The sequence below is a fragment of the Cydia fagiglandana genome, chromosome 4 (genome assembly GCF_963556715.1).
Source record: "Cydia fagiglandana chromosome 4, ilCydFagi1.1, whole genome shotgun sequence".
Classification (NCBI taxonomy): Eukaryota; Metazoa; Arthropoda; class Insecta; order Lepidoptera; family Tortricidae; genus Cydia; species Cydia fagiglandana.
Window position 1 is genome coordinate 22252136 of NC_085935.1, and position 24161 is coordinate 22276296.

At 38.2% G+C, this 24161-nt stretch overlaps 2 protein-coding genes across 2 annotated transcripts; one reads left to right on the plus strand and one right to left on the minus strand.

The window, feature by feature from the left end:
- Window positions 1-1829: 1829 nt before the first annotated feature.
- Window positions 1830-12139, minus strand: LOC134664058 (sentrin-specific protease-like). Its single transcript, XM_063520628.1, has 7 exons — window positions 11917-12139; window positions 11630-11724; window positions 11314-11561; window positions 9814-10883; window positions 9163-9349; window positions 6447-6674; window positions 1830-5924 (listed from the first exon to the last, which is right to left on the minus strand). Exons 1-7 carry the CDS (start codon window positions 12000-12002, stop codon window positions 5763-5765), a joined length of 2076 nt encoding a protein of 691 aa, XP_063376698.1. The 5' UTR covers window positions 12003-12139; the 3' UTR covers window positions 1830-5762.
- Window positions 12140-12334: 195 nt separating this feature from the next.
- On the plus strand, window positions 12335-14342 carry LOC134664198 (dTTP/UTP pyrophosphatase). The gene is made up of 4 exons (XM_063520784.1): window positions 12335-12601; window positions 12685-12926; window positions 13142-13288; window positions 13783-14342. The coding sequence occupies exons 1-4, from the start codon at window positions 12512-12514 to the stop codon at window positions 13919-13921; spliced, it is 618 nt and encodes a 205-aa protein (XP_063376854.1). The 5' UTR covers window positions 12335-12511; the 3' UTR covers window positions 13922-14342.
- The last annotated feature ends 9819 nt before the right edge of the window (window positions 14343-24161 follow it).

Sequence of the window (24161 nt, forward strand, 5' to 3'; positions counted from 1 at the left end):
CCGTGGCGCGCCGGCTGACGTTGATCAGTCTGCCAAATGTGGTTGGTGCAACTGGCCCTAAGTGTAAGACCTGAGTGGACGCTCGGAGCGGAGCGTTCGGCGGGGCGTGCAGCGTGGCGTCGGACTCACAAGTGATTTGAGCAGCGTGCACTAAGGCCGCTCCTATAGGTTTGCATTTGTTTAAAGGCTCCTCTTCACGTTGGGCCAACACCAACGCCAACGAGGGACGCATTTATGCGTTAGAGGGAGCAAGTGATATTGCTATCGCATTATACCGTATGGCTGCGACCCTCGTTGGCGTTGGCGTTGGCCCAACGTGAAGAGGAGCCTTAACATGCACGCCGCACGCCCCGCCTCGCTGCACGCTCAACTCGAGCGTCCACTCAGGCCTTAGTGTAAGGGCCACTATTGACGCAATGATCAACGCCACTCACCAGTAAACTGTGTAACTTCCCTTATAACTAGGCAAAAATGAGTAGAAATTTAAAAGTGGCAACACTGTAGTGTCGTCCCTTTCAAACCAATTTATATAAGAATACGGGACGACACTACAGTGTTGCCAATTTTTAATTTCTACTCTTTTTTGCCAAGCTGTATGTACTTCCCATGTAATACAATTTTGCGAGCATTTTAACGGTGACAGACGGTATGGTGCATAAGACTAAGGGCCAGTTGCACCAACCACATTTAACAGACTGATTAACGTCAACTGTATGAAACTTCCCATATAATAACGCTTACCGCCGTGTTTAAGTTACGCTTTACCGGTGATAGACTGTTTAGGTCGGTTGCACCAAACCGTTTGTCAGGGGCGTATTTATGGCCATGGCCCGGGGCGCCAAAGATCCGCCAGGGGCGGCGTAAGCTGCCCCTGCCGGATTGCATTTTGTTTTTCTTCCTTGACTTCTGGGGCGGCGAAATGTATTGGCTCGGGGCGCCAATTTTCAAAATACCCTTGTCACCCTTGATTGACGTTGATCAGTCTGCTAAATGAGGTCGGTGCAACTGGGCCTAAGCGATATTTCGGGAGAGACTTATCAGAGTATCCTGCCATTCTTAATCTCTTTTAGTCTTCATTACGCCGCCCTTAGCGTAGGAGTAGCTACCCTTAAACAAGGAAGGTACTTAGAGTTAGACCAAGAAGTCTGCAATGATTTTGATAGTCCACGCAGTGCAACTGTTATTTTAAATGTAAACTTCTATTAAATTATGAATGTCGTATAAATAACAACTTGTACTGCGACGGTTATCAAAATCGCTAAAGACATTTGTTGGTCTATCCATCTCCTAAGCTCTCTTAACATTCGGTTGCTAGATCTATCAAATATTTTTTTATTTACATTGCGCATTCATTGCGAGTCACCACGGCGGGTTAATAGTCAAAGCTAAATTTGTGATAAGTAATGTAAACATTATGTTGTCTTCCAAAATATCCCTATTGTGAATTTAAATTCGATATGGTGACGTACAAGTGGTAAAGATGAAAAAAATGTTTTATTAAGTATCTCATATTTCTTATCTTTAATATTAATCTGAATAGTAATTATATATGTTGTAGATATGCCTGAAAAAAATCTTTATAATGTTGTTAATGTTATTAATCTTTATGTTGTTAATCTTTATAATGTTGTTAATGTTGTTGTAATGTGTGTTTATAATGTTGTTGTTGTTGTTCTTATCTTTTATAATGTTGTACCTAATTATAGAGATAGCCTCTTGAGTCTTGAATTATGAATTATTGTTATTTTTATGACACAATTTCGTGTACTAAGTAAATCATTTGAAGTCGAGCCGTTAGTCTCGTATCAAACAAAAAAATAAAAAAAGTGTAAATTCATATTCTCCTCATTTATTTCTAGATTTATTTATTAGAAAATTCTCGGGACTATTACTAGTGGAAACAAAAACAACTTTGATGATTATAACTTAGTGTAACTTACATTACATTACATTACAAAATACGGTAATTTACAATAGGAAACGTTAAGCTAGACTTTGACAAAGAAATGGGGAGAAATCTATACACTTTCTACCTTTGGCATTTCACTCATACAAATTTCTTTCCAAAGAAACAGCTTATGAAAAGTACAAATTCTGATAAATTTTTCATTTACATTGTTACTAAAATCTATTTTTTCTTTCCGTACACTAAAATGACATTTCATACTATGGAATGTTATTTAATGTTCATATTATGAAATGTCATTTTAGTCTACCGAATAAAAAATAGACTTTAGTAATTGTTTTAAGCACTTTCCTAAGTTTATTTTTTTTATTCTTATTAAGATGTGTTTGTTTCTATGATCAACTTCAGTTCCACTGCTTTTATTCTAATTTATTTCGTCTAGCATAGAATCTTACCTCGCTAAAAAGCACTTAGAGAAATAAGTATGAATAAATTATATTTTTAATACATACACACATCAATATCAAACCCATCCAAACCCAAATTACTCAACACACCGTCTCCCCCATATCTTTGTCAAGCAAGATTCATAACAGGGTTCGAATGGATAATAATCTTGATAATTATCGTAATAATAACTTGAGAGAAATTCACCGCAAGACATTTTTATTCACTTACAAAATATATATGAGTCGCTTAACTTCAAACTCGGGTAAATCCATCTGTCAGATTATGCGATTTTGGTATTTAGGGTAGATATTTGCTGAGAGGGTCCAATGGATTTACCCGATTTTGAAGTTAAGGGACACATATATCAATATCACCCAACGATTATATTATCTGATATTTATCAAGGAGAATAATTATCTTATTACGAACCCCGATTCATAAATATCAAATACTCAGTTTGATCGCAATCCAATGAGTTTTGCTGGTCGATAATAAATTATTATCCGATTGATTATCAAACATCGTCTACGTTAAAAGTAAGTCGAGTCCGGCTTACGTGGCACATGCGCAATATACAGATATCTTTTAAAATGTTTAATATATAAGTAACTGTTTACAACATAAGTGATAAGTTTTTCAAATCATTTAGCAACACCTTCGAGCAACAACGGGAAGGGAGACCTCATTCGTACTATTTCCCCTCTGCCGAAGCATAGGTACAACTGTACCTATGGCGATGCATGGAGTGATTCATCGGTACACAAAAAGAGATCGAGGTTTGCAAAATTTGTCTTTGACGGAAAGTGCGACTGTGTGCACGTTTACCCCCGCAAAAACTGCAGAATGATTTGTACGGTATGATATCGCTTGGGCTCCTCCCTTCCGACATGGCGGAAGCCGGCGTTGCTCGAAGAACACTATTCTGTGAATCAATTATATATCTTAAAAATGTACAGAAAATTATTTGAGAAGAATATTACAACTGGGGTGGCAGTGCCTCAGTCTTTTAAATTATACAAATTAAATAAAAGCTGCTAATACTCACTGAGTTGATAAGCGCTTTTCTGACATTCTGGTGATCCTAAAGATTAAACGTGTCACTTAAATTTGTTTATATACACCAGTTGCATTGAATAAGTATTTTTACGTGCTGAAATGTCGCAATCCAGTATCACAAGATCATAACGTTGAGTGCAATGACTAAATCATTCTTTAATTGCTTGATTTAGTGTTTTTACACAACTTTGGTGGAAGCAAGCATACTGCCCCTGATGGAAAGCTATTACAGTAAGCTTTTTGACGCTTGAGTCAACACTAATGTCTAGTTTGTAATATTCAAAATTTTGTTAACTATGAGGCCTCTGTCCATTAGTGTTTTTACAATAATTACACATTAGATGAAGTAGGTACAAACAATTATAATCTAAATAACTGTTACAATTTTACAGCTTTCGAGTTAAATACACATTTAAGAACTTAATAATAAATTGCTATTTATCAAACTCATTCATAACCTCAATTAAATAAAAAAATCGTTTAATACAAATATTTTGCTGGCAATAAATTAATTACCCCCACTGAAAAAATCGTTCATACACTCATTATAAGCAGTTCTCTCTTCTCTTCTTAATCGCTCCCCCATTGCTGAGGATCGTGACTCCACTTGCGATTTATAAATTGCCTCCAACTGTTGCGGTCTGATGCTTGATGGAAGGCGGTGGTAACAGGTAGCTCCAGCTGTTCGGAGATCTGGTCCGGTGGTTCGGTGGTCTGGTGGTCTGGAGATAAGCAGTTAGCATATCCTATAATGGACAGGGCAAATATATTTCTTGATGTAGAAATAAATTTTAGTATAATAATTGAAAAATGTCAATGCAAATGATATGAATTGCCTTAGAATTAATTCCATTACAAAATTTGTTTATTTTGAACATTTATTTGTGTCAATGAATACTAATAGGTGCATTGGGATGATTTCGGAAAAAAAAGAAAACTGAAGTATCTACTATGCTAGAAGCACTTTTATTTAACACTTATGCTTCTGAAATTCAAGGTGTCTTAATAAATACTACTAGAGTACCTATGTGCTTTTAGTTTAGTGCAGATTTGTGGGATTTAAAATTACCATTTTCCGGAGTTTTAGTTAGCCCTCAAATTAATATAACAGAATAGGTTTATCTGGATGCATAAATGTAAATAACAATTATAAGGATATAAACAGCAATACATTTAATGTGGTTTGCAATATGAAATTGGCTGATTAGTAAATAAATTAAATGCTGATGTTACACTTATTGTAAATACAATATTTCTTAGCTCCTAGACTACCCTAGGAACCTCTGCACACCTATTGTCAAATCACTTCATTGGTTCACTGTAGAACCTATCACATTTGCATTTTTGACAAAACTTTAATTGTCAAAGCACTTTCTGTAGCTTGAAATATTTTTGAAAGCAAAATACATAAGATTAGAGATTTATGTAGATGAATGGTTTCTGATCGTATTTAATTTTTTTAAAAGGAGAATAACTACAGAAAGTGCTTCTGATAAAAAACTTTGACAAACACTTTAGGCAAATGTTTCAAATCCAAGTAGAGTTTACTGATAAACCATTTCACTTACGCATTTCATTTTACTTTCACTTTACGGATAAAGGCCATAAACGCCAGTCCTTAAAAATGGTATATTCACTTCACTAAAGATTGTAAGTTCACTGGTTTTTATAGTGGGCAACATCTTTATTCCAATAAGATTATAAAGAAAATAAATAACACTATATAGCCCATTCACTTTATTGGTATGCTGTATGGATGGAGTCACTATAGGAGCGTTAAGTTGATGTAAGTAAGGTTCCATTATTCCTTTATCTCATTCCATTTCCTCACACTAGTGTGGCAATACATTTTCTCTGGTTTTCTATATAGACTGCATTGTCCCATAGAGTGCATCATGTGCAGCCATTCAGTAATCTTTAAAGCTGTCTAGTGGCCAAGATAAAGTATGTTTGTAATTTCTCTTGATATGTGGAATTATTTTCTTCACTAGTTTGCTGTCTGGATAGGCCATGACTACAATGTCCTGTGACTACAACAGCAGTCATCCAGTAATGATCTTTAAGGTTGCCCTGCGGCCGATATAAGGCATGTCATCATCTCATCCTCTCTATCACTCTTCCATGTTAGTGTGACAGTGAAAGTTGCGTTTCGTTCGCTAAGGAGCGTTAGCAATTGGCATGTTGTCTACGGGGCCTGTATGGATAAGCTATGATGGTTACAATCTATAGTTTTACAGCAGTAGCCGGCCGGTAATGATCTCTAGGGCCGCCTTCCAACAATGTATCATTTGAACTTCCCTAGTTTGTAATCTGACCAATTGATGATAACTACAGTGTTCTATGAGTAGTTTTACAGCAACAATCGTCCAGTGATGATCTCCAAGGCGGCCTTGCGGCGCAGATAGGGCATGTGTTGTTGTGAGAAGGAATAGGGCGCGTTGCGGGCTGAGAACTCGGCGAAAGTGCACGAGAACATACCGCAGTCGCTGCCGTTCATCTGCTGCGGGATGTCCTGCAATTATAGGTTTATATTAGCTTGGATGTTCGGGAAATTGCCAGCTGAAACTGCTACTTAATATTTAGTAGTAGTAATCACTTTATTGCACACAACACAGCTTTACATAATATTTACAGAAATAAACGTACAAAGCTGCGTTTATACTGCTATTAAAAATATATCTGTTACTTCACCTTAAATAGTCCATCCCTTATCATTTTGGTTTGAAAAGTTGTCCCTTCTTATTTTGGAATTAATCCTTGGGTCATTGGAGTAGAGTAAGAATCTGTCGCCTATACTGTCCGGGTACTGAATCCTCTTAAGTTTATTAAAAGATAATGATTTACCTTAAAGAAAACCGCAGTAAAATAACACTATACCCTACTCATATAGTGTTGTGTTCCTACCGGTAAGGTTGCCAGAGCTCAACGAGAGTTACAGGCGTCCATAGGCTACAGTGACTGCTTACCAACATGGGGCGTATGCTTGTTTGCCACCGACGTAGTATAAATAAAATGTACAATGTTTTACACTCACCTTACTCAAACACTCCAGTTTCCACCCACTATCATCAAACGGCTGCCCCTTCTTATCCTGATGTTCGTCCTTCAAGTACTGCAGCAGCGCGTTGAGGCACGGCTGGTTCTTTCCTCCCATGCTGTCCAAGTACTGGATCCTCTTGGCCCGGAAGTCGACCATGCTCATGCACCAGTGCACGCCGAGGTGCACGGGGACCACCATGAGGTCGTGCGCGAATATGTCCACCTGGAACGATACATAGTAACAATTAAATATGAGTAGCTAAATCAGTGCCCCAAACGCGTTAGTTCCGCGTAGCATTATTCCCGATCGCATATTTCCCCACTCGCGTTGGTTCCGCGCAGCATTATTCCCGGTCGCATTTTTCCCCACTTTTCATGGATGTCACACTAAATTAATAGATTAGGTTAGAAGGGCAAACCGCCCAGAATTAGGAGCCCCGCGGGGCTCCGTTTAGCTAAGTTGTGAACTAAGGCTACGCGGAACGCGGAACTAACGCTAGTGGGGAAAAATGCGATCGGGAATAATGCTACGCTGAACTAACGCGTTTGGGGCACTGATCTAGCGACTCTTAAATATAAAAGCGGTGGTGGCCGAGTGGATATGAATATGACGTCCGATTTTCAATCCGGAGGTCGCGGGTTCAGACCCCGGCTCGTACCAATAAGTTTTTCGGTGAAGGAAAACATCGTGAGGAAACCCGGCTAATCCCAACAAGGCCTAGTTTCCCCTCTGGGTTGGAAGGTCAGATGGCAGTCGCTTCCGTAAAAACTAGTGCCTACGTCAATTCTTGGGATTAGTTGTCAAGCGGACCCTAGGCTCCCATGAGCCGTGGCAAAATGCCGGGATAACGCTAGGAAGAAGAAGTATAAAACTAAACTATGCTAACACCGCAACTTGACGCGGCGAATACGAAGTGACGTGTCTTATGCGTCGCAATTTTGTTATACATTCTGCTGCGTAAACGGGTGTGGCTGATTCGAAAACTTCCGGGAGAGTCGCGTATTTGTGTCGAAATTTTGTATGTTTCGACAGAGAAATATGTAAGCCTGGAACGCTCACTCTGTACACAACTCCACATTCATACTAGTCATTTTATGACTAAGAAATCGCGGGCCCAATATTACAGGGTTCTATGTTTTACTTTTATCGAACTGAAATTTGAACAATGTCATAGAACGTAATATTTGTAAGTCTGTCCTCGTGTATTGTATGTATGTATTTTAAGAGAATAAATAGTGACTTGTATGTATTTTAAGAGAATAAATATCTTTAAACCTGAAGCTTAATATTGAGCCAGCGATATTTAATATTGCGTGTCGCCCACCATACAAAATTATAGCCTAGGATGTTAAAATCTAGGTGTATTTTCAATTGGGATGAATTTCGTATGTTCGAAAATTTTACGAGACAAATGAAATGCTACCTACTTTGTTTTTAATGAAGGTTAATATTCCATCGAAACTGAGTATACATCCTAATGTACATTGGGCGGCACGAGACTCGAGTAATCTCATGCGCCTAATGAGATATAGTGCGCCACCGTATATTGTGTATTATTATTTATTAGTGTCAGTGTTTTAGTGTACGTCGTAATAAAATCGACTCGTAGGAGTTGACGTCATGAGTTGCTTTAGTCTGCCGTGACGGATGATTTCACTGCACCATTTATGACATTGACCGACTTCAAACAACAGGTATTCGTACCTAACAAAAGTAAATTCTGAATCAAGTCTCTTTCCAATAAAGTAGTGGATAAGTATGGGATAGTGGATAGTCTACATGCGTTGACCAACATTGCAAGTTAAATTGATTAGGTTCTGTGGCTATGTTTAGTGCTTACCTAGCTGGTTTTTCGGTATCGTCTTGGGTCGTCCCATTCGTTTTTCGTCAAGTTCTTAAATTAGTCCTATTCTGCTTTCGTCACCCATTCTACATTCGTCACAATCGGCGGTGGCTTTCAATGTAGAATGAGTGACGAAAGCAGAATAGGACTAATTTAAGAAGTTAATGAAAAACGAATGGGACGACCCAAGACGATACCGGTTTTTCAGTTTCAAATAAAACTAGGAGTAAGTACCCAGTATTGAAAATTTGCACGTGACAAGAGTGCATGAGATGACGCAAAAAATGGAAAAAAAGATTGATATAAATTGTAAAAGCCTAGTTTAGTGAGCGACGTTTTTACTACCATTAAGACATTCCATAACATCACAATGAAAATACAATCTGAACCTAGTTATTTGTCGTATATTTGCACAAGAATAGGCAGAGCTACAGCAGCAAGCTTTAGACTACACTTGTTATTCTGTGTTCCCAATATTTTATATGTGGGATAGGGGTCTGAGGACCTTAACCCTTTACCACGCTGATAGTTCAAAAATGGCAATCGACTGTCAGTCTTACTGATTGAAAATAGAACACATGTTTGAAGTGCCGTATGTGGGAAATATATCCCTTAGCTTAGGGTTAAGCGCGTTGTACTCCTTTATGGATGTAGGTCTACGTTCCTACGAATCGTCGCGAATTCATATTTTTTTTTGGATTCGGTTTCTGTATTAAAAAGAGCATATCTCACCTTCCTGGTCCACCGGCGGAGGCCGGCCTGGCCGCTCTGCATGAGCTTGGGGTAGAAGAAGGTGTTGGCCGCGTATGTCTTGGGCAAGTCCTGGCGCTCCTCGCAGCGCTGCATGATGAGGAGAGCATATCTCACCTTCCTGGTCCACCGGCGGAGGCCGGCCTGGCCGCTCTGCATGAGCTTGGGGTAGAAGAAGGTGTTGGCCGCGTATGTCTTGGGCAAGTCCTGGCGCTCCTCGCAGCGCTGCATGATCAGGTTCATGTAGAAGTTGATCACCTCGTCGTTCAGCCAGTTCAGCCCGCTCAGCGTTTGGAGGTCGCGTCTGAAATACAAATGTTAGTTTTTATCACCATTTTAAACTGGGATACAATGGGTTCTTTTGTACTGAAAAGGTGCAACAAAGACACGCAAGAATGTTTAAATGAATGTTGTTGTTTTGTTTCGCTCTTGTGTGTTATAATTATATAAACTCAACTCCCAGAGGTGTATATTTGCTGACAAAAACAAACATTAAAGTTTTAAATCTAGGATTCAATTTTGATTGTTACGGACTTTATGTAAATCTTAAAAACTTCGGTTTTTATGTAAATGTGAGTCAAATTTAAGCCCACAGTGTGACTCAATTTCGCAGCAAAGTCATTTGAATTCCATATATGTACCGAATTTGAAAAAGAGGTAGCTTAGTCGTGCATAGTAGTAGAATACAAGTAGTAAACAATTTGATCTTTAGAATAAATCCTAGCTAATTTAAATGCTTTATAATCAAAACTCGTAGGAATACCGTACCTGTGTATTCTTAAATTGAATTTTTCTATAATCAATTGTCCCGACGGTCCAGGGCCTATGGCCCTATTAATCAGTTTCTCTTGCTCCGGAGTCAGCTCCGGAAGCTCCACAGTTGGCTGGGGCTCCTCAATGAGACTCTCTGGTATGCTCAGCTCATATTTCAACTTATGCTCTAAATGTGCTAACTTCTGTTCATAGTTAACCTTAGAAATAATGTCAGATTCGCGTCGCGCATCTTTTAACTTCTCTTGAGTTTCTTGCCTTTTCTTTCTATACTTAGAATCTATTTTCGCGAGCCAATCCGTCGAGGTAATGTCTTTATCTCTGTACGAGTCTTTTAACGAGTTAATGGGGTTGATTCTAACTGAAGATGAAGTTGACGACTCTGAAGGTACTACTTCTACTTCAGAGTCTGAGGAGTTGATTGATGCAACTGTAATAGGGTCATATTCTTTAGATGCTTCGCCCTCTCGCTCCGCTAAGAGACCTTTCTCAACTAATCTTATTTCATTTAAAGACTTCCTCTGCGCTCTTTGCGTATTTCGGAACGATGCAGAATCGTCAGCTATATTTACTATATCTATTGGCTTGGAGAATGATACTGGTTTTGTAGTACCTGCTACTCTTCTAATCAACTCTTGGTAATTTCTCTTCTCATCTAAATTGAATACTTCTGATAGTGTTGATCTAATGTTTGAACCGTTGGTGTCTAGCAGTCTACTCCGTGGGAAGGCGCAGGGTTTCTGTGGTTGCATCCACTTAGGAATGGCTGTTTTTTTATAAGTTTTCATGATGCCAGCTGGGGCTTTAAACTTAGTGTAACTTCTAGGTGACAGGGAGTGTCTATCATTCAATTTTCTATTTATCCTGTAGTATGGTACATCTTTTGTAGGTTCTTTTCTATCATTTTTTGTTACAAAGAATTTGAAGGGTTTTCCCTGGGGATCAGAGACTTTCTTGACGAATATGACGTCATTCTCAGTTTCCTCCGGGTCATGGTCATCATCTTCTAGATCTATGTACACTTCTGGTTTTTTAGATTTTCCTGGCTTGCTCTCCACCCATGTGACCTAAAATGACATTATTTGTGAATTTTACATAATAATGTCAACTTTACTGAGTGATTAGATATTAGACAAACACAATGCTCAAAATAGTAATCAATAGCTAGCAGTGCACATGATGAACAAAATTAAATGATTGACTTTGTTACTATTGTGAATACAACAACACAGATGTGTAAGTAAAAATATTCAACGGTATATTAGTTATGTTAGATAAAGACTGCATTTGTGGCTTACTTATTCACAGCGGGCTTAAAATATATTAAAATACATTATAAGAACAGTATCTTGTAAAAATTATCCTCCACTTTTATGTAAATCACTATAAAAGTCTCTGATAGTAGAAAGATTTGAAATGAGACTGGCTTGTCTTACATGTTGGAAAATTGGGCTGACAACTTTAACTAATCCATGACTAAATACACTATTAGCATACCTCTTCCTCATCATCGTCATCATCATCATCAACCACATGATGCATCACTGGTCGCAATGGGGTGTGCATCCGAGGCTTCCGCAGTGGAGTAGCCGGCTCATGTCCCGTCACATCCACTAACTTCAGCGGCACAGTCCGGCCTCGGCCGCCTGAACGATTCACCTCCAGTGGAGTTGATGTGCTAGGGTGCCCACTCTCTACTTGTATAGGAACATACCGAACGTTTTTTTCCTTTTTTTCCCAGGCATCTAAAACAACAGCATGGTTATGAAACTAATAGTAAGACGCGAACACAGTATTTTGAACTTAATCTCACCATTAGAAGACATAATGTTGGGGAAATTGGTGCTTCTCAGCTGCTTGAGTCGCTTAAGTGCCGGCGCCTCGTCGCACAAAACATCGTCATCCGTCCTGAAAGAGAACTCGCTGTGAACACCGTTTACAATGCGCAATTCGCGTCCATATGAAGATAACTTACTTCCAAAACCTCGAGGCTACTTTTAAGGGTATTTTATACATATTTTCCTTCGTATATCAGCTAATAAGATTGAGTTTTCACGGTCTTTGCCGCCATAACTAAAACGTTGTAAACAAGTGTCATACCTGTCTCGTTTGAAGCTTGTTCTAATGGCTGGGTCATCATCACACCAACCTAGAAGATTGCGCACATAAGCCACAACGGACTTCATCTTATTAAAATTATGTTTCCATCACCATTTGTAGGTTGTATTTCTGTTTAAAATGCGAAAACGACGTTCGACAAAAGGAAAAGCACAACGAAACCGATATCCACCGATTCGTTTCGTTGACGCTAATTACATTTCGTTGAAAACCGATTATTTACGATAAAAAAACCGGCTTTCTATTTTTTTAAACATCGGTACCGCGATTATAACAATGGCTTGAACAGTTTTTATCCAAAGGAGTTATCATTACAACAAAGCAAGCTTCTAAGAACGCGTTTGAAGTTAATAATAATGAAAGACGCCCTAAAAATGTCAGTGTCAATGTCAACCTCATGCGGATTTGGATTTTGGAGTCGAACGAAAATGATAGAATTGGAAAATACAAAATATTGAAAGTGTTCTATATTTTTGTGATTAAACTATCCGAATATTTTAGAAATTTTAAGAACGAGGCGTCCTGCACATTCCATTGACCTTTCCGTTACTGCGAATAAAGTTCGAACGTTATCAAAATGTTGCAACCAGTTATGCATGTTTTGAAGCAGAAAAATATTATTCTAGCTTCTGGCTCGCCTAGGAGGAAAGAGTTGATAGAAAATATAGTAAGTATTATCTTGTTTGTAGATTTCATTTTAGGTTTACGCACCGACAACATGGTAATTTTAATATGTGAATCTTGTTTTAGGGGTTAAAAGTAGGATTGTGTCCATCTCTATTTGAAGAGAACCTTGATCCTAAAAGTTTTAAGAATTTCTCGGACTTTGTGGAAGAGACAGCGTTGCAGAAAGTTCTAGAAGTTGAGAATCGTCTGATTGGGCAGGGCAAGGCTCCAGACATAGTTATAGGAGCGGATACTATGGTGACTCTGGATGGAGAGATGTTTGGCAAGCCTACGTCTGTAGCAGACGCTTTTCAGATGTTGTCAAGGTTGTTAGGTTTGTTGGTTATATCATTTCATTAGTTTAGCTCATCCAAATAGTTTAACCAAGATATTTTCTTTATCTTTAATCTTAGTGGCAGACATAAATTTGTATTGTTGTACGTGACTTATTGATTGCCTTATGCTCACTCGTAAATAGTTGGGTTGTATTTTACATAGTTTTGGTGGTACAAGTAATTGTTATTTAATTTTTTAATGGCAGATTATCAGGGCGGGGACACACAGTATACACCGGAGTGGTGGTGAAGGCCAAGAACGAAACAGTCAAGTTCACCGAGAAGACTGATGTCATATTTGGCAAACTGAATGAAGACCAGATCAACGGGTACATTGCTACTGGTGAACCTATGTAAGTTACCAAATTTAAGGGATATACTAAAGGTTACATTCCTAAACAGCTCAAAATGAGGATCAGGCAGACCATGTCCGTGATGGTCAGACAAGTTAGACTGCTTTTTAAAGGAATGGCCAGAGACTGCACCGGATCGGGAAGAGGCCTTTTTCCAGCAGTGGGACACTGCAGCCTCTCAATAAATAAATTGCCATTCTTGAAAATGCAGCCTTATAATCTAGTAAATATTTAAATACCATACCAAGTAGGTAAATTCAAATTCCTGGGATATCTGGGTTTAGTTCTACTACGTTTATCACTCCATCTTATCCTTTGTTATATAATCTATTACCTAATCCAGGGATTGGCAAACTATTGTGAAAAAGAGCTAACCACACTAGAGATCACCAGTTCTCACTTCAAAACAGCCGTATGCGGCTCGCCAGCCGTGGTTTGCCGACCCCTGATATAATCTAATGTTATCTTTACCTTGTTTTATCTTATCTTACCAGGGACAAGGCAGGCGGCTACGGCATCCAGGGCGTGGGCGGCACATTCGTAGAGAGAGTTGAAGGAGATTACTTCACTGTAGTGGGCTTGCCTCTCTACAGGCTCTGTGCTGTGCTTTATGACATGCATAAGGGCTTATAGCTCTACGTTTAGACCTTTTGTGGACGATAGTACATTAATAAAGTGTGGAGTTTTTAGGAAGTATATTTATGTCCTAATACCATGTGTAGTGTGTGTAGTAACTAATACCATTTTGAATAGGGTTGCACACAGTATAGCCTTTTGAATGTTCGGCAGCGCGCACGTATGCTGGAGTTGCAAGCGTCCACAGGCTTTGGTAACCGCTTACTTTACGCATTTGTACTAATATGTTCAAAACAGTAGGTAGGTTTTTTAGTGTTCCGTATTTTTTATATGTATTTTTGTTTGATTTCAAAGCATACCTAGTTGTTGCTGTGATAATGTTGATACTTGACTATTTCTTTGTTGTTGTACAATTCATGTATATTATTTGTTTTTATGTTATAAGTGGAGAAATCATAAATAGGCATAATTAGTATGATTCTTGATGTTTTATATTTTTGCCATCCCTACGAATCCATGCGAGGTGTTCAATAGGCGTTAGAAATGTTAAAACGACTTTGCGCGTCTTAGGCCCTGTTTACACTTTGATTAGTGATTAGTGCGAATTCATACATTTGTTAAGTACCTACTTGCGTTTACTAGCAAATGTATGATCTCGCACTTTTAACACTAATCAATGTGTAAACGGGCCCTTAATATTCCTTTGTTCCTATAGTTAGAGTACTGATATTTATGGTAGCCACTGTGTCACAGTCTCACAGTCACGTGGATCGCTCCACCGTACCTGAGTAGTCGCAGTTAGCCACATCCTCATTGTGAACATTCTCAAGCTCTTACAATGTTTCTGAGCTAGGGTTGCTAGTTTAACCTAGCTACTGAAGTATTTATGAGCGTATGAGGAATAGTGTCAATCCAAAGTGTGATTTGGCCACGCAAATGTCCCATCTTTCTTGGTCCTGCGCTATTTTTCGGCAATATATTGACGCACAGATCGCATAGATTATTTTCACCTATGTCACGTCGGCGATACCTGCCTGGGACATCTAGCTAGCAGGACTTTCACCACGACAAACGCCAAACGAAAAGAAAAAAAATATTGGGAGTCGGGACGTCAGATGCTACGAATATTCACGTGACCTTTTCCATCCATTATTTAAGTTTCGATTGGCGTTTTCTATCACTTATTGTCATCTTGGCTAGGCCATCAGCCGGCCTAGCCAAGGTTACAATTGATATCGCTTCGATAACGAAAAGCATTATGTCTCTCTATCACTCTTCCATATTAGCGCGACAGTGACAGTTGCGTTTCGATCGCTACGGAGCGTAAGCGATTGGCATTTTGGCTGCGCGGCCAGGTATCCGTTATCGATCTTCCTTTATTTTTTGCAAGACGGAGGAAGCAATACGGGGTGAAACTAATGATCTACGAGCTTATTTCTCTATGATATTAGGTTCTGCCACCCCGATTCTTTAATTTATGTTCAAATACTCCATTTTAACAAATAGCCGGGCCCAGAACTAGACGCCTCGCGATGACATTGCCGCGCGAGGCAGCTTGGTCTGTGGAGACGTGCCTCGCCCGAGGCATTGCGTTTACTCCGCCCTAAACGCCCGCGCAAAACGAGCTGCTTCGCGCGGCAATTATCTCGCGAGGCGGCTAGTTCTGTGTGATCCTGCCTAATTAATCTGAACCTTCAAGTAAAGGAATAACGGATAATCGTATATAGAAACTTGTGTCAACCCTGCAGCCGACTTACAATAGAATTGGATGATGCCTTGTTTCCAGCTTCCTGCGTTCATAGTTCGCAATTACGGCCCTAAGGTACCATCGTCACAGTCTCTTGAACATTCGTATACCTACCTTATTCTGACGAGTTAAGGTCTATCATGGTCAAATGTGTTGCCTATACTGCCGTTAGTCCCGGGCCTTCTAGTTTTTTGCCACGACATGCTGATGTCACCTGGGATCCTGATCAAATTAGCTTTAGTATACCTAATTAACTTACACAGGACAGGAGGTGACAGAGCTAGATGCAAATAGGTCTTACCAATCCGCGTACAAGCTAATTTGCAACAAGGAAGCATGCATGTTATCGCTATGAATACATTGTGTTCTGTTCCTAGTTCCCGCTCGTTACACTGTAAGATATAGTAGTTGCGGCCATAATGCATGGGAGTACGGAAGATGCCAGGCTCGTTACCTAAGTCTAGTGATGACACGATGACATATCATTGTCGATAGTTCCAGAAAAATTACTACTAAAGATTATTTATATTTATTAATGCAGTAGGTAGATTTACAATTTATTTATCTTTTTGCTACAGGACCGTTAAATTATTTCTTACTAAATCTGACTTATAAATATTTGCACTTAGTCGCTGGTTCCGTTAGCTACTTTGGATTGGATTCGACTGTATTATTATCATCGAGGCGCACATCAATCTGAACTAGCCAGGAAACCTGAAGTTTTAATTCGTCGGAACAAATATTTAATATGGTTTTAGACCACATTTGAGAATTCAAATTCAAAATAATGCTCTTTAGTTTATACCCCTAAATATTTCGTATTACGTATAACCCAAGTAGTAGGTAGAGGTACCCATACTGCACTAAATTATTATAGGACAGTTCAGGTCTCATAATAAGTTGTTTAAGTAATTATTCTTACAAACTTTTATTCCTTTCACCGACACCTTTCTAAATCCAACCTTCCCATCTCTATTCTTATTATTTTTTTCGACATGTCTACGAGAGCTAGTGATGGCACTTGTTCGGAATCGGCAAAAACGCCATTGTGCTGTGGGAACTACAGATTTAACACCTGTCTCGCCCCATACGGCGTCTGTAGGCTATGCCACGCCTTCTAAATTGCGGTTTGGGAAATGATTGTTACCTATTGAATCGATCATAACAAGGCAAAGAATTTTAAATTTATTATAGGCATAGCAAACGGGTTCCCTACCTACTTATTGTAGCCTGTACGTAGCAAAACTATTTTGGTAGAAAAAAAAAACATTATTGTAATTAAATATTATTATGATGCAATAAATTTTTGATGGTCAAAAAAATTACAACTACTTTAGCATTATAATTTGGCATTAAATACCGTAGGTATACTTGGTCAAGCAGATCTTGTCAGTAGAAAAAGGCGGCAAATTTGAAAAATGTAGGCGCGAAGGGAGATCGTCTCATAGAAAATTTGAATTTCGCGCCTTTTTCTACTGACAAGATTTGCTTGACCGTCTATACCTACTCAACTCAGTCCTCACAGAAATCCATCACAAAAAGCTTCGGCGTATGCGCCGAAACAATAAATTAAGAAAAAAAAACATGCGTTCGAAATTTGAAAAGTGAAAAAAGTGCGGGTGTGGGAATAACGGACAGATGCTCTCCACCGGATCTGACGTTTATTATCCCGACGTCTATTTCAATCAAAGACGCTCATGAGATCTTCTACTTACGGTAACGATAATCAGTTGTGTGGATCTCACGGTTTGGAAACAGGAGGCCGGTGCTAAGTTTATAAAGGTCTGTCCCTCTCAGCAGAAATTGTTCTGAAAAGGGAGAGTTAATATAATTAATCTTTAACCCCTTGCATTACAAGGGACAAACCATAAACTAAAATGACGATAATAACATTTTAGCGTTTTATGTATGTACCTATAATTTACAAAGATTGACATAATAAATACAATCTGAAATAGATCGAATAAGGATTTCTAATTATATGTAGGTATATCGGTAGAGTTAGATCTAGAAAAGTCTGCAGCGATTTTGATAGCACACGCAGTGCAGGTGTTATTTAAAATATTCAATACGACATAATTTCATAAAAGTTTGAAGTTTATTAAAATAACACTTGCACTGCGTGTGCTATCAACATTGTTGCAGACTGTTCTTGGTCTAACTCTATATGATTGTAATTGCAACGTCCCGTTGGACTCAGTGTCATAAGTGTTTAGTTAACTCCATAAATAGAGAACCTAAAAGCGAATGTGCACCACGTTGCAGTTAGTGTACAGTACACGGTGGCGATGGCGGTTCCCTGAAACATTGTTACCCCTTCATTTCCTGTACAGTACAATTATTACCAGTACAATATTATCTGCATGTAAATGATGTAAATTATCTGCATTCATAATATTTGAAGACAAACGAATTAAAAATAATAATTGATAGCACCAACCAGTTATGTTTTCAATGCTCGAGCTGAAGCAAAACTAACGAAGCTCCACAGGCGTATTCCGATTTAATAACAGGTTCCTTCTGAATTAGACCCATAACTAATTCAGATCTCTGGAGAGTGACAATGCATTGTTATAGTAGTTACCTTTTACGAACAAAATGGTCTAAATAAATACCGAAAGTATTCATGGGCACTAATAAAACGCAAACTCTTGACCGACCTCTGGTCTTCACTCCAACATTTCTTGTGTAGGTACTAGCATACTTATAGGACATAGGACATTCTTACACAGATTGACAAAGTCCCACAGTAAGCTCAAGGTTATATGTAGGTCGTTATAGGTTGATAGGTATGCTAAGTTTTTTACCTACTCTCTTGCCACAAAATCTGTTGACAAAATGATCCAACAATATAAACAATTTGGTTCAGGAAAGTTTATACCTATTTCGTTCATAGTATATGTAGGTATGTAATGCATTATCATCAGTTTTAGTTCTTCCAACACGCACTTTCCAAATATCTATAGTGAGTAGTTTTTTCGGCATTTACATTTAGGTACGTAGACTTATAGTAAGTAAGTAAAAGTAAATGTTCACCCAACTAGCAAAAATAAGTCATAAATATGTTTTACAAACGTTTTTCTTAAAACTTATTGGTATGCAATTTTAGGCATACAAACGTTTATACAACGCGATTTTGGCGCAGTTTTTATGGCTAAACAGTCGTAGAGTGGTCACTCAATCGCCATAAGCAAGCACATTTAGTCCTACAGCTGTCATAAAAAATATATTAAACGTCTTTTTAGTCGGAAAAGTATCGTAAGTTCTCGCTTTGTAAGTGCAATTGCTTGTAGAGTGATCATAACGCAGACGTTTGTACGACATATGAGTCGGTGAAATGCAACAGCGAAGCAGTTTCAATCATAAGTATCATAACAGGTCAAACAATTTGTGAAAAGCAGTAATAAGTATTAGTATTATACTTTTTACCATTTTAAGTACTAGTAACTCGACATCTACTAGATACGAGTATAACAAATCAGATACGCATGCGAACATAATATTTTCGACGAATGTTACTAGGTTTTGTAAGTCATTTTTAATGCCCCCTCTAAATATTGTTTATTTATTATATATAATTTAATAAATTCATTGAATATTTATCTTTGATTAGTTATATGACTCATATACGACTTATAACTCGTAAGCCGACACGATACGGCCGCCATTACCCTGATCATCAGTAGCTATAAGACGGTCATGTTTATGACTGTTGTATGGCATTTTAGCAATTTAACAGCTGTAAAAAGCTGATGTTATGACTAGTTGTACAGTAGTAACTCATAAAGCTTTTCTATGACCAAAGTGCTGTAAGATGTCATATTGAAGTTGTAAATCCGGGAAAAGGTCATGGTTAAAACTTTTATACGATAATGACTAAATTGCTTTATTACTATGTTATACAAACGTTTGTACACGACATTTATACGACTGTAAAAATGACATTTATACAACGTCACGTTGTAAACCTTGCTTATTTACGACGCATCTACGTTTAATCAGTCGTAAAAGGTTCAGATCTTATGACCAATTTGTTAGTTGGGCAGTGTACTGAAAATTTTACTTGTGCTAATGGCCTGTTTCCGGCGCGGGAATAGAGCAAAGACAATGTCAAGTTCGCGCGGAAGGGGTGCGCCGGCGCAAGTAAACACGCACCGGATGCGCGCACGCGCAGTGTACGCGCACGCACCGTTGCAATTAACATTAAACCCTTTCATGAGTTTCATGGTGGAAGGGACCGAAAATAAATTTAGTTTTACTGACTTACTTTAGTTGGATCAATCCGTTTTTCATTATTTAGAGTTGGGTCCCATTGTAAAAATTATGCGTATATTTACTTCATAGATTATTGCACTACTTGTTGAAAAAGCGGCCTGTGTATGATCTCTGTAACGATCGTCATTTTTACCGTTCGGTTTCGTAGTTGAGGGCTCAGGCAAAGCGTACTTATTGTATCTGGTCAGGAACTCGTAAAGCTGGCAGTAAAACATGTCCGGCCATCCTCGACCTTACCAAACAAAGCGCGCTTGTTGTTGGGTGGTCTTTCCACTGGTACAGTCGGTGTTAGACAAATCATACCTACATATTGACTTGGAAACTGCAATGCGACGCCTATTCGACGCGTCGTCGTGAACTTTGCCCGAATGCACGCAGGTTGACCTGGCTGTAGGCTGGCTGGCTCTCCATTTCTTCACCCCTGTTTCTTCTGTCCATTGCCTCGTGCTTTTTGCTAGATTGATGATAGATGTCGTCCTTCCATTCATGAGTTTGTCACGACTGCGGGTGTTAGCGGGCTTCCACTTTAGAACTTTTAGAAGGTTTAGCATTCGCCAATTCGAACGGACACTGCCATCAGGGCCCAGTTTTATAAAGTTACAAGTTACAAGTTTACAGGCGTTTACTGGCAACACTTGCTCCGTTTTTTACAATTTGCGTTTTATAAAAGTACTGTGTTACAATTTTACAGGTTACAGGTACAAGTGCCTGTAGCTCAACCATAGACGAAAATACGGGAGTTTTATAGTTTTAAACTCATAATCGAACAAGCGTTTTATAAAAATATTGTAAATTACAAGTGTAGATTGGTACACTTGTAACAAAAACTTACATACGTCTTGAGTCCTGTAACAGCACAACAGCAGTTACTTGTAGACTCGTTTTCTGAGAGATTTTAAACTTTACTCTTTATTGTTAAGCACCAACGCCAACGATTGTGCCAGGGCATGCATACTTTTCCATGCACTGACCTTATCAGTTTTTGTTAATGTATCTGAAATAAGTATATAGTAAATAGGAAATAAAGTGACAATATGTTTGATATTGATTTTATTGACGATTTGTTTTATTTTATCTACTAGGAAATGGAAAGGGATTATTGCCGATATTTGTCGTTGATTTATTAGCATTCGTCTCTTTATTTAAGTATAGTGCATTCACATTATGGTAAAGTGTACTATTCATAATTTTCGATACAGCCGCTACCGAAACGATACATTTTAATGTAAGAATGTGAAAGAGTACTTATTTACATGTTATTTACTTATTACGTAAATATTTAATTAAATCTAACTTAATCTGAATCTGAAAACGGCCCAAAAAGTATATCCTTGGCATGGAACGCCGCTCTCAACCACTCGATTTTTCCTTCATTTCTGGCCATTTTTCCAGTAATTAATATTTTACAGCAAACAAAAACACATAATTTAGTAGAGAACCGAGTATCTATGACACACGTTTTTTTTTAAATAGTGATGTCCTTCACACCTGTAGATTTCACATGTAATCGAGATTGACCGTGGTTCTTTACAACTGTAATTATTTATGTGTATTTATAAAACACCTGTAGCCGTTCACAGTGCATTACAGGTGCCTGTAGCCTGTACTCTTGTAACCTGTAACTTGTAACTTTATAAAACTGGGCCCAGATTAATAAATGAATGATGTTATTTAGTGGACGACGATATGGACACTATAGTTTTCAGTTCTTCTCAAAAAACTACATCTAATGTTAAAATTTTCATACAGTACAGTCACGAACCGCGATTGTTGAGCCATTTAGGGTTCTAGCTATAATTGGACATTCCATAACGTATGTATTGAAACAACCAATTTACCTAGAACCTGGCTCAACCATCGCGGTTCGTGATGGTACCTAAATAATAAAAATGTGGTTGACTGTACTTTTCCACGAGTAAAATAAATCCGCGGTTGAACCCTTAAACACTTCCCCATTGTAAATAAGCTACGCATTCGGAATAGCTGTGCGCTTCTGTCTTCGTGGAATCGATTTGGGAAAGAATCACCTTGTTAGTGTTTCATCTTCACTGTTGTTGTGATCAAACGAAACTTTCTTGTGTGGTGGATGATGGCAACTTTCTGTTTCAAAATCTAAATATTCGATAAATATGTATTTAGTGGAACGTTCATTAAATTGCCTTATATTAGTTACTATTAATGCGTGTATAATACGCTATATCCATCGATCAATTAACTCCTGCCGATTCTGTTTGAAATAGGCATGAAATCTTTTTTGAAATACGGCCAAATCCTGAGGGCCAAGACAAGGGCCGTTTTCTATCGTTGATATGATAGAAAACGGCAATCGAAACTTATATAAATAATGTATAAAAATAGCCGCGTGAGTTTTCCTGAACCTTTACAACTTTCCTAAGAAATGAATAGGCACTGAAGTTTCTCGCATATTGTATTACAAACTAGCTTATTATATCCCTTTGTATTCCGAACGCACTTTATCAAATCGCAACAAGTTGTTTACATTCAAAATGATCTACCGCCCGCCCACAGTCCGTGGGCGGCCGCGTAAGGCCTTATCGGGCCATATGGTCCATAACGGGGCATTCGAAGGGCCTCGATGGAACGTGTAACATGTCGATATACGCCTACGGAATAGTGTTAGGTTAGGCTAATGAACAAATTTAATAATGTAGTGTCTGTTACTTATAAACTTTAGGGGATTAGATTTTGAGTGAGATCGTTTCTATAACCTTTGGAGCGAGTGCCTTTTTTTTTCTAGTCCTTAAATGTCTTCCATAGGGCATTATTAGCAACTGTAAGCCTTGCTTGAAAGTATACAGGTTACATGGAAAGTCTATAAAGTCTGACGTTCAAAAAGTCCTTGCATGCTTTGCTCAATGCTCATTAGAGAGAAGTGACTAAATCGCCCGATAAAGATGCAGTCCTTATAAATCAACCGTAGTAAATACATATAATCCTGTGTGACCCTAACGACACTTTTAGGTGCTTTTCGCATCGTTATCTTTATAATGCAAATATAGAGAGAATAGGGCACCAGTAGCTGTGCCTTACAGAGAGATCACGATCAAATTCTCACGTGATGTTACTCATAAGTACGTAGTACCTTCCTACGATGAAGCCTCTCCTTTTGACCTGCCGTGGGTGCGCGTGCGCCCACGATTGCCCCAAATTTGGTGAAATAGACAACCGCAGCACAACATTATATTCGTATAAAGACTTATTTTATTACATTACGGACGAGTTTGGGCATGTTAAATATATGTATTGGTTATGAAACTTATGAATTTTTTAACATTAAATAGGATTGACTTCCTTTTGCTCAAAATTGGATGTGGTTAAATTATATCAAATTTAGAAATAATGCTAGACGAAATGGATTTTTTTTGGTACGTATTTAAGCATTAAAAATATCAAAAATACAAGGAACTGTACAATACATACGTTATAAATGGTTTTTGCAGCGGGTGAGCATCCATTCCTCTTCCAAATATGGTAAATTGATGGTACGTGTAAGGACTTAATCCACCATACAATTATAAATTATATTCTTATAAGGATACGAAGATACAATATCATATCAACCATATAGTAACAACATTATGCATTACCAATAAACAAAATGTCATTAATAACTGCCATTAAAATCCATAAGAACTTAAAAAAGGCTCACAATTACACCAATAACATGTTTTAATTGACGGGTGAAATTATGCGAAACACTTTTTTAATAATTGATTGTCAACTTACGAGCGACCTATAATCAATCACCGTCTACATTAAAAGGCATCAAGTCCTTCCTCAGGCTCAATCTAATTTTAACTTTAATAGTTGTTAATAAAGTTTATAATCCTAGTAATCGATCGATGCACTTTTTGTTAATACCGAAAAGCGCTTGCGCAAGCAGTAAGGGCTACAAGGCCATGTCGGGGGCGGATGACAGCCATATTTGGTTTGTTTACCAACACTCGATAACGATAAAAGTGGTGGGTAGACTGTTGAGGGATTAGGATCGACATATCGAATATCGAATGTTAAAATCACGTATGCATAAAATTAAATATCAAGGGAGTAGGTGGGTGAGTTGCATGACTTGTTGGTTAAGATTTCATATCCCTAACATTTGACAAAAGGGTTCATACATTTAGGTATATGTATTTTCTATAATATATGTTTAAACTAAACTAGCTGAACAAAACTAGGTTTGATTGAATGTATTATGTGTAATATTACGAGAATAATTAGCTTCAAATGTCGCAAGTTCATTAAATGCATTCA